Source organism: Oncorhynchus mykiss, chromosome 25 (assembly GCF_013265735.2).
Source record: "Oncorhynchus mykiss isolate Arlee chromosome 25, USDA_OmykA_1.1, whole genome shotgun sequence".
Taxonomy (NCBI): Eukaryota; Metazoa; Chordata; class Actinopteri; order Salmoniformes; family Salmonidae; genus Oncorhynchus; species Oncorhynchus mykiss.
The window spans coordinates 46,204,897-46,225,698 of NC_048589.1; the positions used below are offsets into that span (position 1 = coordinate 46,204,897).

The 20,802-nt window shown below is 46.1% G+C and overlaps 1 protein-coding gene across 5 annotated transcripts in view; it reads right to left on the reverse strand.

Annotated features, from left to right (window-relative positions):
* LOC110505955 (attractin) overlaps window positions 1-20,802 on the reverse strand; it is a 252,686-nt gene that overhangs the window by 63,067 nt on the left and 168,817 nt on the right. For all 5 annotated transcript variants that reach the window (XM_036962391.1, XM_036962390.1, XM_036962389.1 and 2 more), the window contains exon 25: window positions 17,510-17,571. In XM_036962391.1, the coding sequence (XP_036818286.1) occupies window positions 17,510-17,571 (62 nt within the window). The remainder of the gene's footprint in view (window positions 1-17,509; window positions 17,572-20,802) is intronic.

The window sequence follows — 20,802 nt, forward strand, 5'->3', positions numbered from 1 at the left end:
CTACAGTGAAATAAGCCAATAAACACTAACCAGAACAGCAATGGACAAGGCATATTGACATTAAGGAGAGGCATGCTTAGTCGAGTGATCAAAAGGGTCCAATGAGTAGTGAGGTTGGTTGGGGTCATGGCGATTCAGACAGCTAGCCGGGCAATCGGTAGCAAGCTAGCATAGGATGGAGGTCTGTTATTAGCCACCTCTTGCGTTCCGTCAGTAGATTAGTGGGGTTCCGTGTGGTAGAGGGGATTAATCCAAATCACACAACAACAACAAAAATAAAAACAATAGATTTAGTTATAGAGGCCCAAGAAGAAAAAATGATCATAATAATAATAAAAATAAATAAATAAATTGTCCGATTGTCTATTCAGATAGCAGCCGATAAGACAGCCAATGGCTAGCAGGCCGCAGATGGGCGCCCATCTCCGTCGCGACGTTGCCAGCCGGACAACTCCCTCGGGTAGACAATGTCGGCAGTCCAGCTGTGAAGGCCCGGTGGGGCTCCGCGTAGGCAGCAAAACGGGTCCGGATAGGTGACTGCAGCCTGAAGGAGTGATTGATGGAACTCTTCAGCTGGCTAGCTCTGGAAAAATTGATGTTTGCTCCAGAATCGACGAAATCCGATAGTCACACGGATAGCAGCTAGCTAGCTGCGAGATCCAGGTATGAATGTCCAGAGCCAGCGGTCGAAATCCAGGGTCATGGAGAGAAAAATTGGTCCGGTATGTTCCGTTCCGAGCCGCGCTGCGCCGTACAAAACTGGCGATAGATTCTCGAGCCAAAGGACAGCCGATGACCACAAACCGTGGTTAGCTGAATACTAACGATTTGATAGTAAAGAAGCTAACTAGCTTCTGAACTAGCTTCTGATTAGCTTCTGGCTAGCTCCCGGCTAGCTTCTGGCTAGTTTCTGGCTAGTTTCTTGGAGGATTACAGATCTGAGGTAAATAATACTTTTTTATAAATTGGTGAGGCGGGTTGCAGGAGAGTGTTTTGAAGATGAGTTTATGGAAAATTAAAAAATGTATGTGAAAAAAGTTGTAAATATATATATATATATATACGGGACACGACAAGATGAGGACAAAAGACGTCTGAACTGCTATGCCATCTTGGACAATTTTGATTGGTATAGCTCTGAATAAAACTGCACAAAGCATTTATTAATATCCTGCGGATCTGTTACTATTTTACCCTTCTTGTCTTTAATTTTGTGAATAGCTCTAGATGCCTGCACATGCCTTAGCCATCTTGCTAATAATTTATGTGGTTTGTCACCCAGTTCAAAATAACTTTGTTGCGTTCCAGCAAGTAAAGAGCCCATCCGTTTCGAAAGGATGGTATTGTATTCATATTTTAACTTTGTGATCTTCTCAAGGACTGTATACGAGGAATTCGTCCTAAAAACGTTCTCCTGTTCCCTTAACTCCCTTAACTTTCAGTTTCTCTCAGCCTAGTATTGGCGCGTTTCTTCCTCTCTGATGTATAAGAAATAATGTAACCTCCAATCACAGCCTTTAGAGATTCCTTTAGCCTTTAGAGGGTGGAGTCGTCAACATGCGAGGAAAAAGGCAATCTGCTCAAATAAATAAAAAGAGCCTCATCTTTCAACAGCGTCTTAGCGCCACGATCGCCGACATCTTGTCGAGTTTCAGCACCAGACAGATCCGTAATTAGAAGTGATAATAGATAACCGACTCTTGAAATTAGTGGAGTACAACAAAAAAGAGTGAATTCTGGAATATGATTTAACTGATGAAAAGAAAGAATAATCCCTGTCTGTTGGGTGCGTCCGTCTCCAAATATCGACAATGTTAAGGTTTGTCATCAACGTATTTAGACACTGGCATTTGATTGTTGAAGTGACCCTTGATTTATCTAAAAGGGGATCTAACGTACAGTTAAAGTCACCTCCCACAAATGACACTCATATCCGATATATGTTGTTTGGCCTTAAATACCCTTTAAAAAAATAATGGATCATCGAAGTTTGGTCCATATAAATTGACCAAGGTTATTGGTTTCGAATTCAGTATACAAGCCACAATAACATACCGACCATTAGGATCTGAAATGGAGGTTGAGACAAAAGGAATGTTTTTCCTTATTATTGCTACCCCTCTCGCATCCAAGTTAGACTGGTATATCTGACCGATCCAGCCGACTCGTAGCTTGGCCTGAGCGGAGTGTTTAATATGAGTTTCTTGAAGAAGCACTATGTCAGCATCCAGTGATTTAAGATGAGAGAAAACCTTAGCTGGTTTCACCACATGCCCTAAGCCATTACAGTTCCAGCTGACTATCTTTATTCCACCTGCTCTACTCTGTGCTCTGTCACTATGTGGTCTACTCTGTGGTCTACTCTGTGCTCTGTCACTATGTGGCATTTCTTATTTTAGAGCAAATTGTTGCTGTCATACAAAACTCAGAAGAAAAACGTCCCGCCGTGCGAGAGCTTGTCATGTCACCTGTACTAATAATAAACGTAAACGTAATAAACGTGAACATAAAACACAGACCCCATCCCCACTCCCGTCCCTTTACTGAGTGACTTCCCCAAACGAAGCACTCCTTGGCTAACACACAAACCTTAGGGTGTCTAGACACACAGCTTGAAATAACACACAGCTTGAACCTGTTGCGACTCCAGGGGCAGTATTTTCATTTTTGGGAAAAAAACGTTCACTTTTTAAACGGGATATTTTGTCAGGACAAGATGCTAGAATATGCATATAATTGACAGCTTTGGATAGAAAACACTAACGTTTCCAAAACTGTAAAGATATTGTCTGTGAGTATAACAGAACTGATGTTGCAGGCGAAAGCCTGAGAAAAATCCAATCCGGAAGTGCCTCATGTTTTGAAAGCGCTGCGTTCCAATGCGTCCCCATTCAGCTATGAACCAGCTTACGCGTTCTACGTATTCCCCAAGGTGTCTACAGCATTGTGACGTAGTTTTACGCATTTATGTTGAAGAATACCCTTAGGGGGCTACATTGCGCAAGTGGTCACATGATGCTCCCGGAGAAAATCTTGCGTTAAGTACAGAGGTAGCCATTTCTCCAATCGCTTCTACTGAGAAACCAATTGTCCCGGTGGATATATTATCGAATAGATATTTGAAAAAACACCTTGAGGATTGATTATAAACAATGTTTGCCATGTTTCTGTCGATATTATGGAGCTAATTTTGAATATTTTTCAGGCGTTGTCGTGACCGCAATTCCGGTCGATTTCTCAGCCAAACGTGAAGAACAAACGGAGCTATTTCGCCTACAAAAATAATATTTTGGGAAAAAATGAACTTTGGCTATCTACCTGGGAGTCTCGTGAGTGAAAACATCCGAAGCTCATCAAAGGTAAACGATTTAATTTGATTGCTTTTCTGATTTCCGTGACAAGGTTGCCTGCTGCTCGCAAGGCATAATGCTATGCTAGGCTATCGATAAACTTACACAAATGCTTGTCTAGCTTTGGCTGTAAAGCATATTTTGAAAATCTGAGATGACAGTGTGATTAACAAAAGGCTAAACTGTGTCTCAATATATTTCACTTGTAATTTTCATGAATAGGAATATTTTCTAGGAAGATTTATGTCCGTTGCGTTATGCTAATTAGTGTCAGATGATGACAATGGTCCCATTCATGGGATGGGGTGTCACTAGAGGTTAACTCTCACGTTAGGGGGTGAGTGGCGTTAAAACATGATATGCTAAACAATGCTATATTAGCCACAACATCATATGAGTCCCCATTTCTGATCTTCTGATGGAAAAGACATTCAAACCTGGCCTGTATTTAGCCGGCTGACACAGCCGTTCTGTATCCTCAGCCAGGGAGCTTGTCAAGAACAGATCGGCCTCTTTTGGGTTGTCAAACGTACGTGTTGATCCTTCGACTGTCACCTTAAACCGGGCTGGGAAGAGGAATCCATATCGGATGTTGGCCGTCCTGCATTTGTTGCGAACCTCATCATACTCTTTCCGTTGGTTCCTCACCTCCAAGGTAAGATCTGGGTAGACAGACACCCTGGCTCCGTTGAAGTTAAGGGGGAACTTTTGACTAGCCAGCTTGAGGATGAGATCCCTGGTCTGGGGATAGTGCAGTCGTACAATGAATGGCCTTGGTGGCCCGCCCTTGGCCGGCTTCGTTGCCTGAGATCTATGTGCGCGGTCGATCAGGATGGCCGTTTTGAAGTGTTCACTCCCCAGCAGGGCCGGTATCAGCTCCGAGACTAATTCAGTGTATTTCCCTTTCTCAGTGTCCTCCTGGATCGCACATGGGTTTCCCTTTCTCAGTGTCCTCCTGGATCCCACATGGGTTTCCCTTTCTCAGTGTCCTCCTGGATCCCACATGGGTTTCCCTTTCTCAGTGTCCTCCTGGATCCCACATGGGATTCCCTCTCTCAGTGTCCTCCTGGATCCCACATGGGTTTCCCTTTCTCAGTGTCCTCCTGGATCCCACATGGGTTTCCCTTTCTCAGTGTCCTCCTGGATCCCACATATTCGGATGTTCTGGGGTCTTGAATGTGACTTGAGCATTTCCAGTCGGGCTTTCAGGGTTTTGTTGTTATTTTTTGAACGTTGCGCACTGTTTCTCTATGTCCTGTAGCCTGGCCTCGTGATCGACTGTCGTCTGCTCAACCTCATGCACCCTGCACAGTTTCGGCCAAAGTCCCAATACTCTTTTGAGATATCAGCCAACCTGTCCACCTTCTTGCTTAGTGAGTTTATGGCAGCCAGTATGTCACTTTGCGTAGGCTCTGTGGGGAACTCTTGGAAGCTATCCTCTTCAGCTAACTCCACGTGGGTTGGCGACGTTGAAATTGGTTCGTTGTCTATCTCATTCAAATGATCTTGTTTAGCGCTCCCTTTTCTGGTGCCTTTTCCCTTTGCCATATTTGTCTGAAGTTACAGGTCGTGAGAGGTTAAGATAAATACTGTTTCAGAATAGAGAGGAGCTCTAGCAAAGCACGTCTCCTCCATAGCACGTTCCACTCCATAGCACGTTCCACTCCATAGCACGTCTCCTCCATAGCACGTCTCCTCCATAGCACGTTCTCCTCCATAGTACGTCTCCTCCATAGCACGTCTCCTCCATAGCACGTTCTCCTCCATAGTACGTCTCCTCCATAGCACGTCTCCTCCATAGCACGTTCTCCTCCATAGTACGTCTCCTCCATAGCACGTCTCCTCCATAGCACGTTCTCCTCCATAGTACGTCTCCTCCATAGCACGTTCCACTCCATAGCACGTCTCCTCCATAGCACGTCTCCTCCATAGCACGTCTCCTCCATAGCACGTCTCCTCCATAGCACGCTCTACTCCATAGCAGGTCTCCTCCATAGCACGTTCTCCTCCATAGTACGTCTCCTCCATAGCACGTCTCCTCCATAGCACGTTCTACTCCATAGCACGTCTCATCCATAGCACGTCTCCTCCATAGCACGTCTCCTCCATAGCACGCTCTACTCCATAGCAGGTCTCCTCCATAGCACGTCTCCTCCATAGCACGTTCTCCTCCATAGTACGTCTCCTCCATAGCACGTCTCCTCCATAGCACGTTCTACTCCATAGCACGTCTCATCCATAGCACGTCTCCTCCATAGCACGTCTCCTCCATAGCACGTTCTCCTCCATAGTACGTCTCCTCCATAGCACGTCTCCTCCATAGCACGTTCTCCTCCATAGTACGTCTCCTCCATAGCACGTCTCCTCCATAGCACGTTCCACTCCATAGCACGTCTCCTCCATAGCACGTCTCCTCCATAGCACGTCTCCTCCATAGCACGCTCTACTCCATAGCAGGTCTCCTCCATAGCACGTCTCCTCCATAGCAGGTCTCCTCCATAGCACGTCTACTCCATAGTACGTCTCCTCCATAGCACGCTCTCTAGCGCCCCCTGAAGGCACTTCTGATATGTAATCTTTCTCGGTCATTCGAGTGTCACTGTTGACAATTTAGTAGATTTTTCTTTAATGTTTTCTAAGAGAATGCAACATTTCTATACAAACTACCAGGAAGAAAACTAGCGAGTGGATCACAGCACCATCTGCTGACCATTTATGGAATTGAGTTCGACTGGTGTGCCAAATTTAGTTTCGTAATACGGAGTGTTTTGACTGAGAAATTCCCAGGGGAAAAACTCACTTTAACATGTATTGCTGGCTCAAAACCTAATATATCCCTCAGCACCAACACACAGAGTGTAGAGGAAACACACAGAGCACAATCAGACACTACAAGCCCCTACAGAGAAATGAGAGAGACAGAGAGAGAGAGAGAGAGAACACACAGTACTGCAAGCCCCTACAGAGCAGAGAGAGAGAGAGGAAGAGAGAGAGAGAGAGAGGAAGAGAGAGAGAGAGAGAGAGAGAGAGAGAGACAGAGAGAGAGAGAACACACAGTACTGCAAGCCCCTACAGAGCAGAGAGAGAGAGAGGAAGAGAGACAGAGAGAGAGAGAGAGAGAGGAAGAGAGAGAGAGAGAGAGAGAGAGAGACAGAGAGAGAGAACACACAGTACTGCAAGCCCCTACAGAGCAGAGAGACAGAGAGGAAGAGAGAGAGAGAGAGGTTGAGAGATGAGAGAGTAGCAGCGAGATGCAGAGAGAGGAAGAGGGAGAGGGCGAGAGAGAAACTGTGTGTATGTTAGATGATATAATGTGTCTACCTGTGCTGAACACATTTCCCCCAGGGTTCCCGAGGGCTCTCAGAGCCTGCTAATAGAACGCCATACAGGAAACAGAGGGCAGGCAGCACGGCCACAACCGGTCAGCGGTCACCACACTGTCCACAATGAATACTGATCAGACAAATAGTAGGGAGCCAACTGGTCAAAAGTAGTGCACTATGAAGGGAATGTGGTGTGCAATTTGGGAAGCATCCCTGGAAGCATCCCTGAGAACTGGTGGAGACACGGTCGACATCATCAGAGAAAACACTGATCACTTCAGGTTACGACCCCTCACGGTCAGGAGAACTGGTAGAGACACGGTCGACATCATCAGAGAAAACACTGATCACTTCAGGTTACGACCCCTCACGGTCAGGAGAACTGGTGGAGACACGGTCGACATCATCAGAGAAAACACTGATCACTTCAGGTTACGACCCCTCACGGTCAGGAGAACTGGTAGAGACACGGTCGACATCATCAGAGAAAACACTGATCACTTCAGGTTACGACCCCTCACGGTCAGGAGAACTGGTAGAGAGACACGGTCGACATCAGAGAAAACACTGATAACTTCAGACACAACCCTCCTTGTCTGTATTACCAGGAGTTATATTAGATTAAAGGAGATACTCTGTCTGGACAACAGAACAGCCTAGAGATCCAACGGGAGGCGTTTTACATGCTCGACAGGAACACGAGGGTTAAGTGTTTTTTTCACCGCGGGTATTCGAACCAGCAACCTTTCAGGTACTAGCCTAACGCGCTAATCTCTAAACTCCCTGCCGGCCTACCCAGAGAGAGCCCTGGTCAGCAGACTGAACTATGTCCATCCAAGTCTAACCAGGGAACACAGTCTCCCTGCTGCTGCTGTAGTAATGAGGTGAGGAAATTACTGATGTGGGTATTTACGCTGTGCTGGTAGTACCCTGGTCCCAATGGCGACCCACCCTGTATAAATACAGGTAAAATACAAATAATTATCAGTATCTGTGATGGTACTGCATATGAGAGAGAGAGAGAGAGAGAGAGAGAGGCAGAGAGAGAGAGAGAGAGAGAGAGAGAGAGGCAGAGAGAGAGAGAGACAGAGAGAGAGAGAGAGGCAGAGAGAGAGAGAGAGAGAGAGAGAGAGTGTGTTGAGCATGTTTGCAAATACTTAAAATGCTGACACATGAATGTTGACCACATGCATCATCCACTGCTGCTCTACACTGTGTTTGTGTCGTTCAGCAGAGATGAGCATTCTGGGAGCACGGGAGAGAGGTCCATTAAAATACTAGCGTAAAAAACACTCTTCTAATGCAAACTACCATTAAATACACTTCTAATGCAAACTACCATTAAATACACTTCTAAAGCAAACTACCATTAAATACACTTCTAATGCAAACTACCATTAAATACACTTCTAAAGCAAACTACCATTAAATACACTTCTAATGCAAACTACCATTAAATACACTTCTAATGCAAACTACCATTAAATACTCTTCTAATACAAACTACCATTAAATACACTTCTAATGCAAACTACCATTAAATACACTTCTAATACAAACTACCATTCAATACACTTCTAATGTAAACTACCATTAAATACACTTCTAATGCAAACTACCATTAAGGCCTCCCGAGTGGCACAGCGGTCTAAGGCACTGCTGCGTTACTACAGATCCTGGTTTGGGACAAGACTGTAACTACCAATTGGATACCATGAAAATTGGGGAGAAAAAAATAACAAAAACATTTTAACATTTGTAATAATATGATTAGTGTCTCCCGCTTTGGATCTTGGCTCAATAAAACCACGAGGACATGGAGAACATTCTATGTGTGTACGTAAGACACTCATAATCTTGTTTATTTTACTATACTCAGGGTTCATACACATTTTAACAGATGGAATTTCATGACTTCTCCATGCATTTTAACCACATTTCCATGACCAACAATTGGTGGCGTCTCTATGTACGTATAACAAAGTAAGGATAACGTGGTATCGACACTGGGAGGTTGCTCTCTTAATCCCACATATCATCTCCGGTCACTGTGCAAAGGCACTTAACCCACACAAAGTAGACTGCCTGTTAAGATACTGTATAAAACACATGTGTTCAAAACCTCAGTCTGGAGAGTTATTGGGTGTTGCAGGCTTTTGATCAAGCCCTGCTCATAGAGTGAATTTCTAAAATGTTTGTTAGATGGGGGGCTGGAATAAAAGCCTGCACACCCAGTATCTCTCCCGGAGGACAGTTGACCACCCAATATATCAAAGATGGTAGGCTACAAATGTTTTAATTAAGCTGAAGCAAACACACCATTTTCTCAGGACATGTACATCTATACACTACCGTTAAAATGTTTCAGGTCACTTAGAAATGTCCTTGTTTTTGAAAGAAAAGCACTTTCTTTTGTCCATTAAAATAACATCAAATTGGTCAGAAATACAGTGTAGACATTGTTAATGTTGTAAATGACTATTGTAGCTGGAAACGGCAGATTTTTAATGGAATATCTACATAGGTGTAGAGAGGCCCATTATCAGCAACCATCACTCCTGTGTCCCAATGGCACGTTGTTTTAGCTAATCCAAGTTTATCATTTTAAAAGGCTAATTGATCATTTGAAAACCCTTTTGCAATTATGTTAGCACAGCTGAAAACTGTTGTCCTGATTAAAGAAGCAATAAAACTGGCCTTCTTTAGACTAGTTGAGTATCTGGAGCATCAGCATTTGTGGGTTCGATTACAGACTCAAAATGTCCAGAAACTAAGACCTTTCTTCTGAAACTCGTCAGTCTATTCTTGTTCTGAGAAATTAAGGCTATTTCATGTGAGAAATTCCCAAGAAACTGAAGATCTCGTACAACGCTGTGTACTACTCCCTTCACAGAACAGCGCAAACTGGCTCCAACCAGAATAGAAAGAGGAGTGGGAGGCCCCGGTGCACAACTGAGCAAGAGGACAAGTACATTAGAGTGTCTAGTTTGAGAAACAGACTCCTCACAAGTCCTCAAATGGCAGCTTCATTAAATAGTACCCACAAAGCACCAGTCTCAACGTCAACAGTGAAGAGGCGACTCCTGGATGCTGGCCTCCTGGACAGAGTTCCTCTGTCCAGTATCTGTGTTCTTTCGCCCATCTTAATCTTTTCTTTTTATTGGCCAGTCTGAGATATGGTTTTCTCTTTGCAACTCTGTATCTAATGCGATTACACTTGTTCGGTAAGCCGAGTTCTAAATCAAAAAACGTGGATAGCTTGCAGCATTCGCACAAAACTGAACGACGAACCATAGCTGACTATAGGTGACTGGGAACATGGATGTGTACAAACAGACAAGCTATCCGTAAGGCAATCAAAGAGGCAAAACAACAGTACAGAGACATGGAAAACCAGGCAGTAGGCGCACACCGACGCCTTATTCCCGGGCAAGCTAAACACCTTCTTCGCCCGTTTCGAGGACAACTCAGAGCACCGTCACCCTTGCAAGGCTGCCCACCCAGAGGGCATCTGTAGCCGCGTCCTCAGAATATGTGCTGACCAGCAGAGTGTCTACGGATATATTCAATCTCTCCCTATCCCAGTCTGTTGTCCCCATTTGCTTCAAGAGGTCCACCATTGTTCATGTACTCTATAAAGCAAAGGTAACTGAACTAAATGACTCACTTCTGTCATCATATAAAGTACTTTGAGAGGCTAGTTAAGGATCATATCACCTCCACCTTACTTGACACCCTTGATGCACTCCAATTTGCATATCGTCCCAACAGATCCACAGATGACGCAATCTCAGTCGTACTCCACACTGCCCTTTCCCACCTGGACAAAAGGAACACCTATGTGAGAATGCTATTCATTGACTACAGCACAGCGTTCAACACCATAGTACCCTCAAAGCTCATCACTAAGATAAGGAACCTGGGACTAAACACCTCCCTCTGCAACTGGATCCTGGACTTCCTGACGGGCCGCCCCCAGGTGGTGAGGGTAGGTAGCAACACATCTGCCACGCTGGTCCTCAACACGGGGGCCCCTCAGGGGTGCATGCTCAGTCCCCTCCTGTACTCCCTGTTCACCCACGACTGCGTGGCCAAACACAACTCCAAACACAACTCCATCACCATCATTAAGTTTGCTGATGACACAACAGTGTTTGGCCTGTTCACCGACAACCATGAGACAGCCTATAGGGAGGAGGTCAGAGAACTGGCAGTGTGGTGCCAGGACAACAACCTCTTGCAAGACAAAGCAGCTGATCGTGGACTACGGGAAATAGCGGGCCGAACAGGCCCCCGTTAACATCAACAGGGATGTAGTGGAGCGGGTCGAGAGTTTCAAGTTCCAAACACACCAAGACAGTCGTGAAGAGGGCACAACAAAATATTTTCCCCCTCAGGAGACTGAAAAGGTTTGGTCCCCAGATCCTCAAAAAGCTCTACAGCTGCACCATCGAGAGCATCCGGTTCCGCCTGGAATGGCAACTGCTCAGCATCTGACCATAAGGCGCTACAGAGGGTAGTGCGTACGGCCCAGTACATGGGGCCAGGCTTCCTGCCATCCAGGACCTATATAATAGGCGGTGTCAGAGGAAAGCCCATAAAATTGTCAGAAACTCCAGTCACCCAAGTCATAGACTGTTTTCTCTGCTACCGGAGCGCCAAGTCTAGGACAAAAAGGCCCCTTAACAGCTTCTACCCCCAAGTCATAAGACTGCTGAACAATTAATCAAATGGCCACTGGACTATTTCCATTGACCCCCCCCCCCCCCCCTCCATTTGTTTTGCCCCCCCCCCCCCCCCCCCCCCCCACCCACCCACTGCTGCTACTCGCTGTTCATTAGCTATGTATCGGCACTTCACCCCTACCTACATGTACAAATGACCTCTAACCTGTACCCCCGCACACTGACTCGGTACCGGTACCCCCTGTATATAGCCTCCACACTGACTCGGTACCGGTACCCCCTGTATATAGCCTCCACATTGACTCTGTACCGGTACCCCCTGTATATAGCCTCCACATTGACAATGTCATGACTTTTCCAGGATTATCATGACGAACCCTTTATCATTGTGGGGACCAAACAATTGCTGATCAATAACACACCACATCAGTACTGTGCTGATCAATAACACACCACATCAGTATGGTGCTGATCAATAACACACCACATCAGTATGGTGCTGATCAATAACACACCACATCAGTACTGTGCTGATCAATAACACACCACATCAGTATGGTGCTGATCAATAACACACCACATCAGTATGGTGCTGATCAATAACACACCACATCAGTACCAAATCAGTATGGTGCTGATCAATAACACACCACATCAGTATGGTGCAGATCAATAACACACCACATCAGTATGGTGCTGATCAATAACACACCACATCAGTATGGTGCTGATCAATAACACACCACATCAGTATGGTGCTGATCAATAACACACCACATCAGTACCAAATCAGTATGGTGCTGATCAATAACACACCACATCAGTATGGTGCTGATCAATAACACACCACATCAGTATGGTGCTGATCAATAACACACCACATCAGTATGGTGCTGATCAATAACACACCACATCAGTATGGTGCTGATCAATAACACACCGCATCAGTATGGTGCAGATCAATAACACACCACATCAGTACGGTGCTGATCAATAACACACCACATCAGTATGGTGCTGATCAATAACACACCACATCAGTACGGTGCTGATCAATAACACACCACATCAGTACGGTGCTGATCAATAACACACCACATCAGTACGGTGCTGATCAATAACAGACAACATCAGTATGGTGCTGATCAATAACACACCACATCAGTACTGTGCTGATCAATAACACACCACATCAGTATGGTGCTGATCAATAACACACCACATCAGTATGGTGCTGATCAATAACACACCGCATCAGTATGGTGCAGATCAATAACACACCACATCAGTACGGTGCTGATCAATAACACACCACATCAGTATGGTGCTGATCAATAACACACCACATCAGTACGGTGCTGATCAATAACACACCACATCAGTACGGTGCTGATCAATAACACACCACATCAGTACGGTGCTGATCAATAACAGACAACATCAGTATGGTGCTGATCAATAACACACCACATCAGTACGGTGCTGATCAATAACACACCACATCAGTATGGTGCTGATCAATAACAGACAACATCAGTATGGTGCTGATCAATAACACACCACATTAGTACCACATCAGTATGGTGCTGATCAATAACACACATCAGTATGGTGCTGATCAATAACACACCACATCAGTATGGTGCTGATCAATAACACACCACATCAGTACGGTGCTGATCAATAACACACCACATCAGTACGGTGCTGATCAATAACACACCACATCAGTATGGTGCTGATCAATAACACACCACATCAGTATGGTGCTGATCAATAACACACCACATCAGTACGATGCTGATCAATAACACACCGCATCAGTGTCATCAATAACACACCACATCAGTATGGTGCTGATCAATAACACACCACATCAGTATGGTGCTGATCAATAACACACCACATCAGTACGGTGCTGATCAATAACACACCACATCAGTATGGTGCTGATCAATAACACACCACATCAGTACGGTGCTGATCAATAACACACCACATCAGTATGGTGCTGATCAATAACACACCACATCAGTATGGTGCTGATCAATAACACACCACATCAGTACGGTGCTGATCAATAACACACCACATCAGTACCACATCAGTATGGTGCTGATCAATAACACCACATCAGTATGGTGCTGATCAATAACACACCACATCAGTACGGTGCTGATCAATAACACACCACATCAGTATGGTGCTGATCAATAACACACCACATCAGTACTGTGCTGATCAATAACACACCACATCAGTATGGTGCTGATCAATAACACACCACATCAGTATGGTGCTGATCAATAACACACCACATCAGTACTGTGCTGATCAATAACACACCACATCAGTATGGTGCTGATCAATAACACACCACATCAGTATGGTGCTGATCAATAACACACCACATCAGTATGGTGCTGATCAATAACACACCACATCAGTACGGTGCTGATCAATAACACACCACAGCAGTATGGTGCTGATCAATAACACACCACATCAGTATGGTGCTGATCAATAACACACCACATCAGTACCAAATCAGTATGGTGCTGATCAATAACACACCACATCAGTATGGTGCAGATCAATAACACACCACATCAGTATGGTGCTGATCAATAACACACCACATCAGTATGGTGCTGATCAATAACACACCACATCAGTACGATGCTGATCAATAACACACCACATCAGTATGGTGCAGATCAATAACACACCACATCAGTATGGTGCTGATCAATAACACACCACATCAGTATGGTGCTGATCAATAACACACCACATCAGTACGGTGCTGATCAATAACAGACAACATCAGTACCACATCAGTATGGTGCTGATCAATAACACACCACATCAGTACTACATCAGTATGGTGCTGATCAATAACACACCACATCAGTACGGTGCTGATCAATAACACACCACATCAGTATGGTGCTGATCAATAACACACCACATCAGTACGGTGCTGATCAATAACACACCACATCAGTACGATGCTGATCAATAACACACCACATCAGTACCAAATCAGTATGGTGCTGATCAATAACACACCACATCAGTATGGTGCAGATCAATAACACACCACATCAGTACGGTGCTGATCAATAACACACCACATCAGTATGGTGCTGATCAATAACACACCACATCAGTATGGTGCTGATCAATAACACACCACATCAGTACGGTGCTGATCAATAACACACCACATCAGTACGGTGCTGATCAATAACAGACAACATCAGTATGGTGCTGATCAATAACACACCACATCAGTACGGTGCTGATCAATAACACACCACATCAGTATGGTGCTGATCAATAACAGACAACATCAGTATGGTGCTGATCAATAACACACCACATTAGTACCACATCAGTATGGTGCTGATCAATAACACACATCAGTATGGTGCTGATCAATAACACACCACATCAGTATGGTGCTGATCAATAACACACCACATCAGTACGGTGCTGATCAATAACACACCACATCAGTACGGTGCTGATCAATAACACACCACATCAGTATGGTGCTGATCAATAACACACCACATCAGTACGGTGCTGATCAATAACACACCACATCAGTATGGTGCTGATCAATAACACACCACATCAGTATGGTGCTGATCAATAACACACCACATCAGTACGATGCTGATCAATAACACACCGCATCAGTACGGTGCTGATCAATAACACACCACATCAGTACGGTGCTGATCAATAACACACCACATCAGTATGGTGCTGATCAATAACACACCACATCAGTATGGTGCTGATCAATAACACACCACATCAGTACTACATCAGTATGGTGCTGATCAATAACACACCACATCAGTACCACATCAGTACGGTGCTGATCAATAACACACCACATCAGTATGGTGCTGATCAATAACACACCACATCAGTACGGTGCTGATCAATAACAGACAACATCAGTACGGTGCTGATCAATAACACACCACATCAGTATGGTGCTGATCAATAACACACCACATCAGTACGGTGCTGATCAATAACACACCACATCAGTATGGTGCTGATCAATAACACACCACATCAGTACGGTGCTGATCAATAACACACCACATCAGTACTACATCAGTATGGTGCTGATCAATAACACACCACATCAGTACTACATCAGTATGGTGCTGATCAATAACACATCACATCAGTACCACATCAGTACGGTGCTGATCAATAACACACCACATCAGTATGGTGCTGATCAATAACAGACAACATCAGTATGGTGCTGATCAATAACACACCACATTAGTACCACATCAGTATGGTGCTGATCAATAACACACATCAGTATGGTGCTGATCAATAACACACCACATCAGTATGGTGCTGATCAATAACACACCACATCAGTACGGTGCTGATCAATAACACACCACATCAGTACGGTGCTGATCAATAACACACCACATCAGTATGGTGCTGATCAATAACACACCACATCAGTACGGTGCTGATCAATAACACACCACATCAGTATGGTGCTGATCAATAACACACCACATCAGTATGGTGCTGATCAATAACACACCACATCAGTACGATGCTGATCAATAACACACCGCATCAGTACGGTGCTGATCAATAACACACCACATCAGTACGGTGCTGATCAATAACACACCACATCAGTATGGTGCTGATCAATAACACACCACATCAGTATGGTGCTGATCAATAACACACCACATCAGTACTACATCAGTATGGTGCTGATCAATAACACACCACATCAGTACCACATCAGTACGGTGCTGATCAATAACACACCACATCAGTATGGTGCTGATCAATAACACACCACATCAGTACGGTGCTGATCAATAACAGACAACATCAGTACGGTGCTGATCAATAACACACCACATCAGTATGGTGCTGATCAATAACACACCACATCAGTACGGTGCTGATCAATAACACACCACATCAGTATGGTGCTGATCAATAACACACCACATCAGTACGGTGCTGATCAATAACACACCACATCAGTACTACATCAGTATGGTGCTGATCAATAACACACCACATCAGTACTACATCAGTATGGTGCTGATCAATAACACATCACATCAGTACCACATCAGTACGGTGCTGATCAATAACACACCACATCAGTACGGTGCTGATCAATAACACACCACATCAGTACGGTGCTGATCAATAACACACCACATCAGTACGGTGCTGATCAATAACACACCACATCAGTACTACATCAGTATGGTGCTGATCAATAACACACCACATCAGTACTACATCAGTATGGTGCTGATCAATAACACATCACATCAGTACCACATCAGTACGGTGCTGATCAATAACACACCACATCAGTACTATTACATTCACACAGAGACAACTGCCTGACACAAACACAATCCCATTTCCTGTTTTCCTTCAGGTAGACTACCCGAGGTGTTAGGGTGAGCTGTGTGTGTTTGTGTTTGTTGACAGTTCAATGAATTGTTCTCTGCAGTAATGTCTGCTGCAGTGGTACAGCGGTTCGGCATCAACATCGCCATAGCTACACATACTGTGGTGGTGGGCTGAAGGCATCCACAGTAACAGAGAGGGGAGTGGTACTAAATGGGAGTGACCTCAGGGAAAATGAGGAGGAGAGGGAGGAAGAGGAAAGGGAGAAAGTGGAGAGAGGAAGTGTAGAGAGGAGGAGGAGGAGGGAGGAAGTGGAAAGAAGAGGAAGAGGAGGGAGGAGAAAGAGGAAGAGGAGAGAGGAAGAGGGAGGAGGAGGAAGTGGAGAGAGGAGGAATAAATGGAGGAAGAGATGATGAGGTGATGATGATGATGATGATGATGATGACGAGGAAGATGAGGAGGAAGAATGAGGAGGAAGGAGGAGTGGGAAGAGGAAGATGATGATGAGGAAGGATGACGAGGAAGAGGAGGGTGAGGAGGAATGATGAGTGGGAAGAGGAGGATGATGAGGAAGGATGATGAGGAGGATGAGGAGGAAGGATCAGGAGGAAAGAGGAGTGGGAAGGGTAAGATAATGATGAGGAAGGATGACGAGGAAGAGGAGGATGATGAGGAAGGATGAGGAGGAGGAAGAGGAGCTCACCTGAAAAACGTGACGAAGAACTGCACCAGATCCATGAAGTTACTGTGCTGAGAGAAGGCAATCTGAGGAGAGAGAGACAGACAAACTGGCTATAATTGGCATGACTGCATTCAATGTGTGTGTCTGTACGTGAGTGTGTGCGTGTGAGTGTGTGTGCATGTGAGTGTGTGTGCGTGTCTGTGTGCGTGCGTGCGTGTGTCTGTGTGTGTGTCTGTCTGTCTGTCTGTGCGTCTGTGCGTCTGTGAGTGTGTGAGTGTGTGCGTGCCTGTGAGTGTGTGTTCTTGAGACCTTGTAAACACACAGACAGACAGACAGACAAACCACACACACACACACACACACACACACACACACACACACACACACACACACACACAGGGGACATGTAGTGTAATGTCCACAGGAACATGATGCTAAACTGTAGACTGTAGACAAACCAAACTAACACAGCAAAATGATACTAAACTGTAGACTATAGACAAACCAAACTAACACAGCAACATGATACTAAACTGTAGACTATAGACAAACCAAACTAACACAGCAACATGATACTAAACTGTAGACTATAGACAAACCAAACTAACACAGCAACATGATGCTAAACTGTAGACTGTAGACAAACCAAACTAACACAGCAACATGATATTAAACTGTTGACTATAGACAAACCAAATTAACACAGCAACATGATGCTAAGAAGAGCTGTACTAATGACAGCCAGACCCTGGTCTTCAGGCTGGTAGAAGAGCTGTACTAATGACATCCAGACCCTGGTCTCCAGGCTGGTAGAAGGGCTGTACTAATGACAGCCAGACCCTGGTCTCCAGGCTGGTAGAAGAGCTGTACTAATGACAGCCAGACCCTGGTCTCCAGGCTGGTAGAAGAGCTGTACTAATGACAGCCAGACCCTGGTCTCCAGGCTGGTAGAAGGGCTGTACTAATGACAGCCAGACCCTGGTCTCCAGGCTGGTAGAAGAGCTGTACTAATGACAGCCAGACCCTGGTCTCCAGGCTGGTAGAAGAGCTGTACTAATGACAGCCAGACCCTGGTCTCCAGGCTGGTAGAAGAGCTGTACTAATGACAGCCAGACCCTGGTCTTCAGGCTGGTAGAAAAGCTGTACTAATGACAGCCAGACCCTGGTCTCCAGGCTGGTAGAAGAGCTGTACTAATGACAGCCAGACCCTGGTCTCCAGGCTGGTAGAAGAGCTGTACTAATGACAGCCAGACCCTGGTCTCCAGGCTGGTAGAAGAGCTGTACTAATGACAGCCAGACCCTGGTCTCCAGGCTGGTAGAAGAGCGATACTAATGACAGCCAGACCCTGGTCTCCAGGCTGGTAGAAGAGCTGTACTAATGACAGCCTTTCCCTGGTCGCCAGGCTGGTAGAAGGGCTGTACTAATGACAGTCAGACCCTGGTCTTCAGGCTGGTAGAAGAGCTGTACTAATGACAGCCAGACCCTGGTCTTCAGGCTGGTAGAAGAGCTGTACTAATGACAGACAGACCCTGGTCTCCAAGCTGGTAGAAGAGCTGTACTAATGACAGCCAGACCCTGGTCTCCAGGCTGGTAGAAGAGCTGTACTAATGACAGCCTTTCCCTGGTCGCCAGGCTGGTAGAAGGGCTGTACTAATGACAGCCAGACCCTGGTCTTCAGGCTGGTAGAAGAGCTGTACTAATGACAGCCAGACCCTGGTCTCCAGGCTGGTAGAAGAGCTGTACTAATGACAGCCAGACCCTGGTCTCCAGGCTGGTAGAAGGGCTGTACTAATGACAGTCAGACCCTGGTCTTCAGGCTGGTAGAAGAGCTGTACTAATGACAGCCAGACCCTGGTCTCCAGGCTGGTAGAAGGGCTGTACTAATGACAGTCAGACCCTGGTCTTCAGGCTGGTAGAAGAGCTGTACTAATGACAGCCAGACCCTGGTCTTCAGGCTGGTAGAAGAGCTGTACTAATGACAGCCAGACCCTGGTCTCCAGGCTGGTAGAAGGGCTGTACTAATGACAGTCAGACCCTGGTCTTCAGGCTGGTAGAAGAGCTGTACTAATGACAGCCAGACCCTGGTCTTCAGGCTGGTAGAAGAGCTGTACTAATGACAGCCAGACCCTGGTCTCCAGGCTGGTAGAAGAGCTGTACTAATGACAGCCAGACCCTGGTCTCCAGGCTGGTAGAAGAGCTGTACTAATGACAGCCAGACCCTGGTGTCAAGGCTGGTAGAAGGGCTGTACTAATGACAGCCAGACCCTGGTCTCCAGGCTGGTAGAAGAGCTGTACTAATGACATCCAGACCCTGGTCTCCAGGCTGGTAGAAGAGCTGTACTAATGACAGCCAGACCCTGGTCTCCAGGCTGGTAGAAGAGCTGTACTAATGACAGCCAGACCCTGGTCTCCAGGCTGGTAGAAGAGCTGTACTAATGACAGCCAGACCCTGGTCTCCAGGCTGGTAGAAAAGCTGTACTAATGACAGCCAGACCCTGGTCTCCAGGCTGGTAGAAGAGCTGTACTAATGACAGCCAGACCCTGGTCTCCAGGCTGGTAGAAGAGCTGTACTAATGACAGCCAGACCCTGGTCTCCAGGCTGGTAGAAGGATGTTGGAGCTGACCCTCTGCTAGTGGCCTCCATTTTGACCAGGGCCATTAGGGAATAGAGGGCCATGAGCTGAGCCCAAAACTAGGACAACACTGCCCCTCTATGGTGGAGGAGTGTTACTACAATACCGCAGTGTTTCATTGGCGACACCTCCCCTCCCACCTCTGTGACCCATCTCCTCCCACCTCTGTGACCCATCTCCTCCCTCCTCTGTGACCCATCTCCTCCCACCTCTGTGACCCATCTCCTCCCACCTCTGTGACCCATCTCCTCCCACCTCTGTGACCCATCCCCTCCCACCTCTGTGACCCATCCCCTCCCACCTCTGTGACCCATCTCCTCCCACCTCTGTGACCCATCTCCTCCCACCTCTGTGACCCATCTCCTCCCACCTTTGTGACCCATCTCCTCCCACCTCTGTGACCCATCTCCTCCCACCTCTGTGACCAATCTCCTCCCACCTCTGTGACCCATCTCCTCCCACCTCTGTGACACCTCCTCTCCTTCCCTCCCACCTCTGTGACACCTCCCCTTCCCTCCCACCTCTGTGACACCTCCTCTCCCCTCCCACCTCTGTGACACCTCCTCTCCCCTCCCACCTCTGTGACACCTCCTCTCCCCTCCCACCTCTGTGACACCTCCTCTCCTCCCCTCCCACCTCTGTGACACCTCCTCTCCCCTCCCACCTCTATGACACCTCCT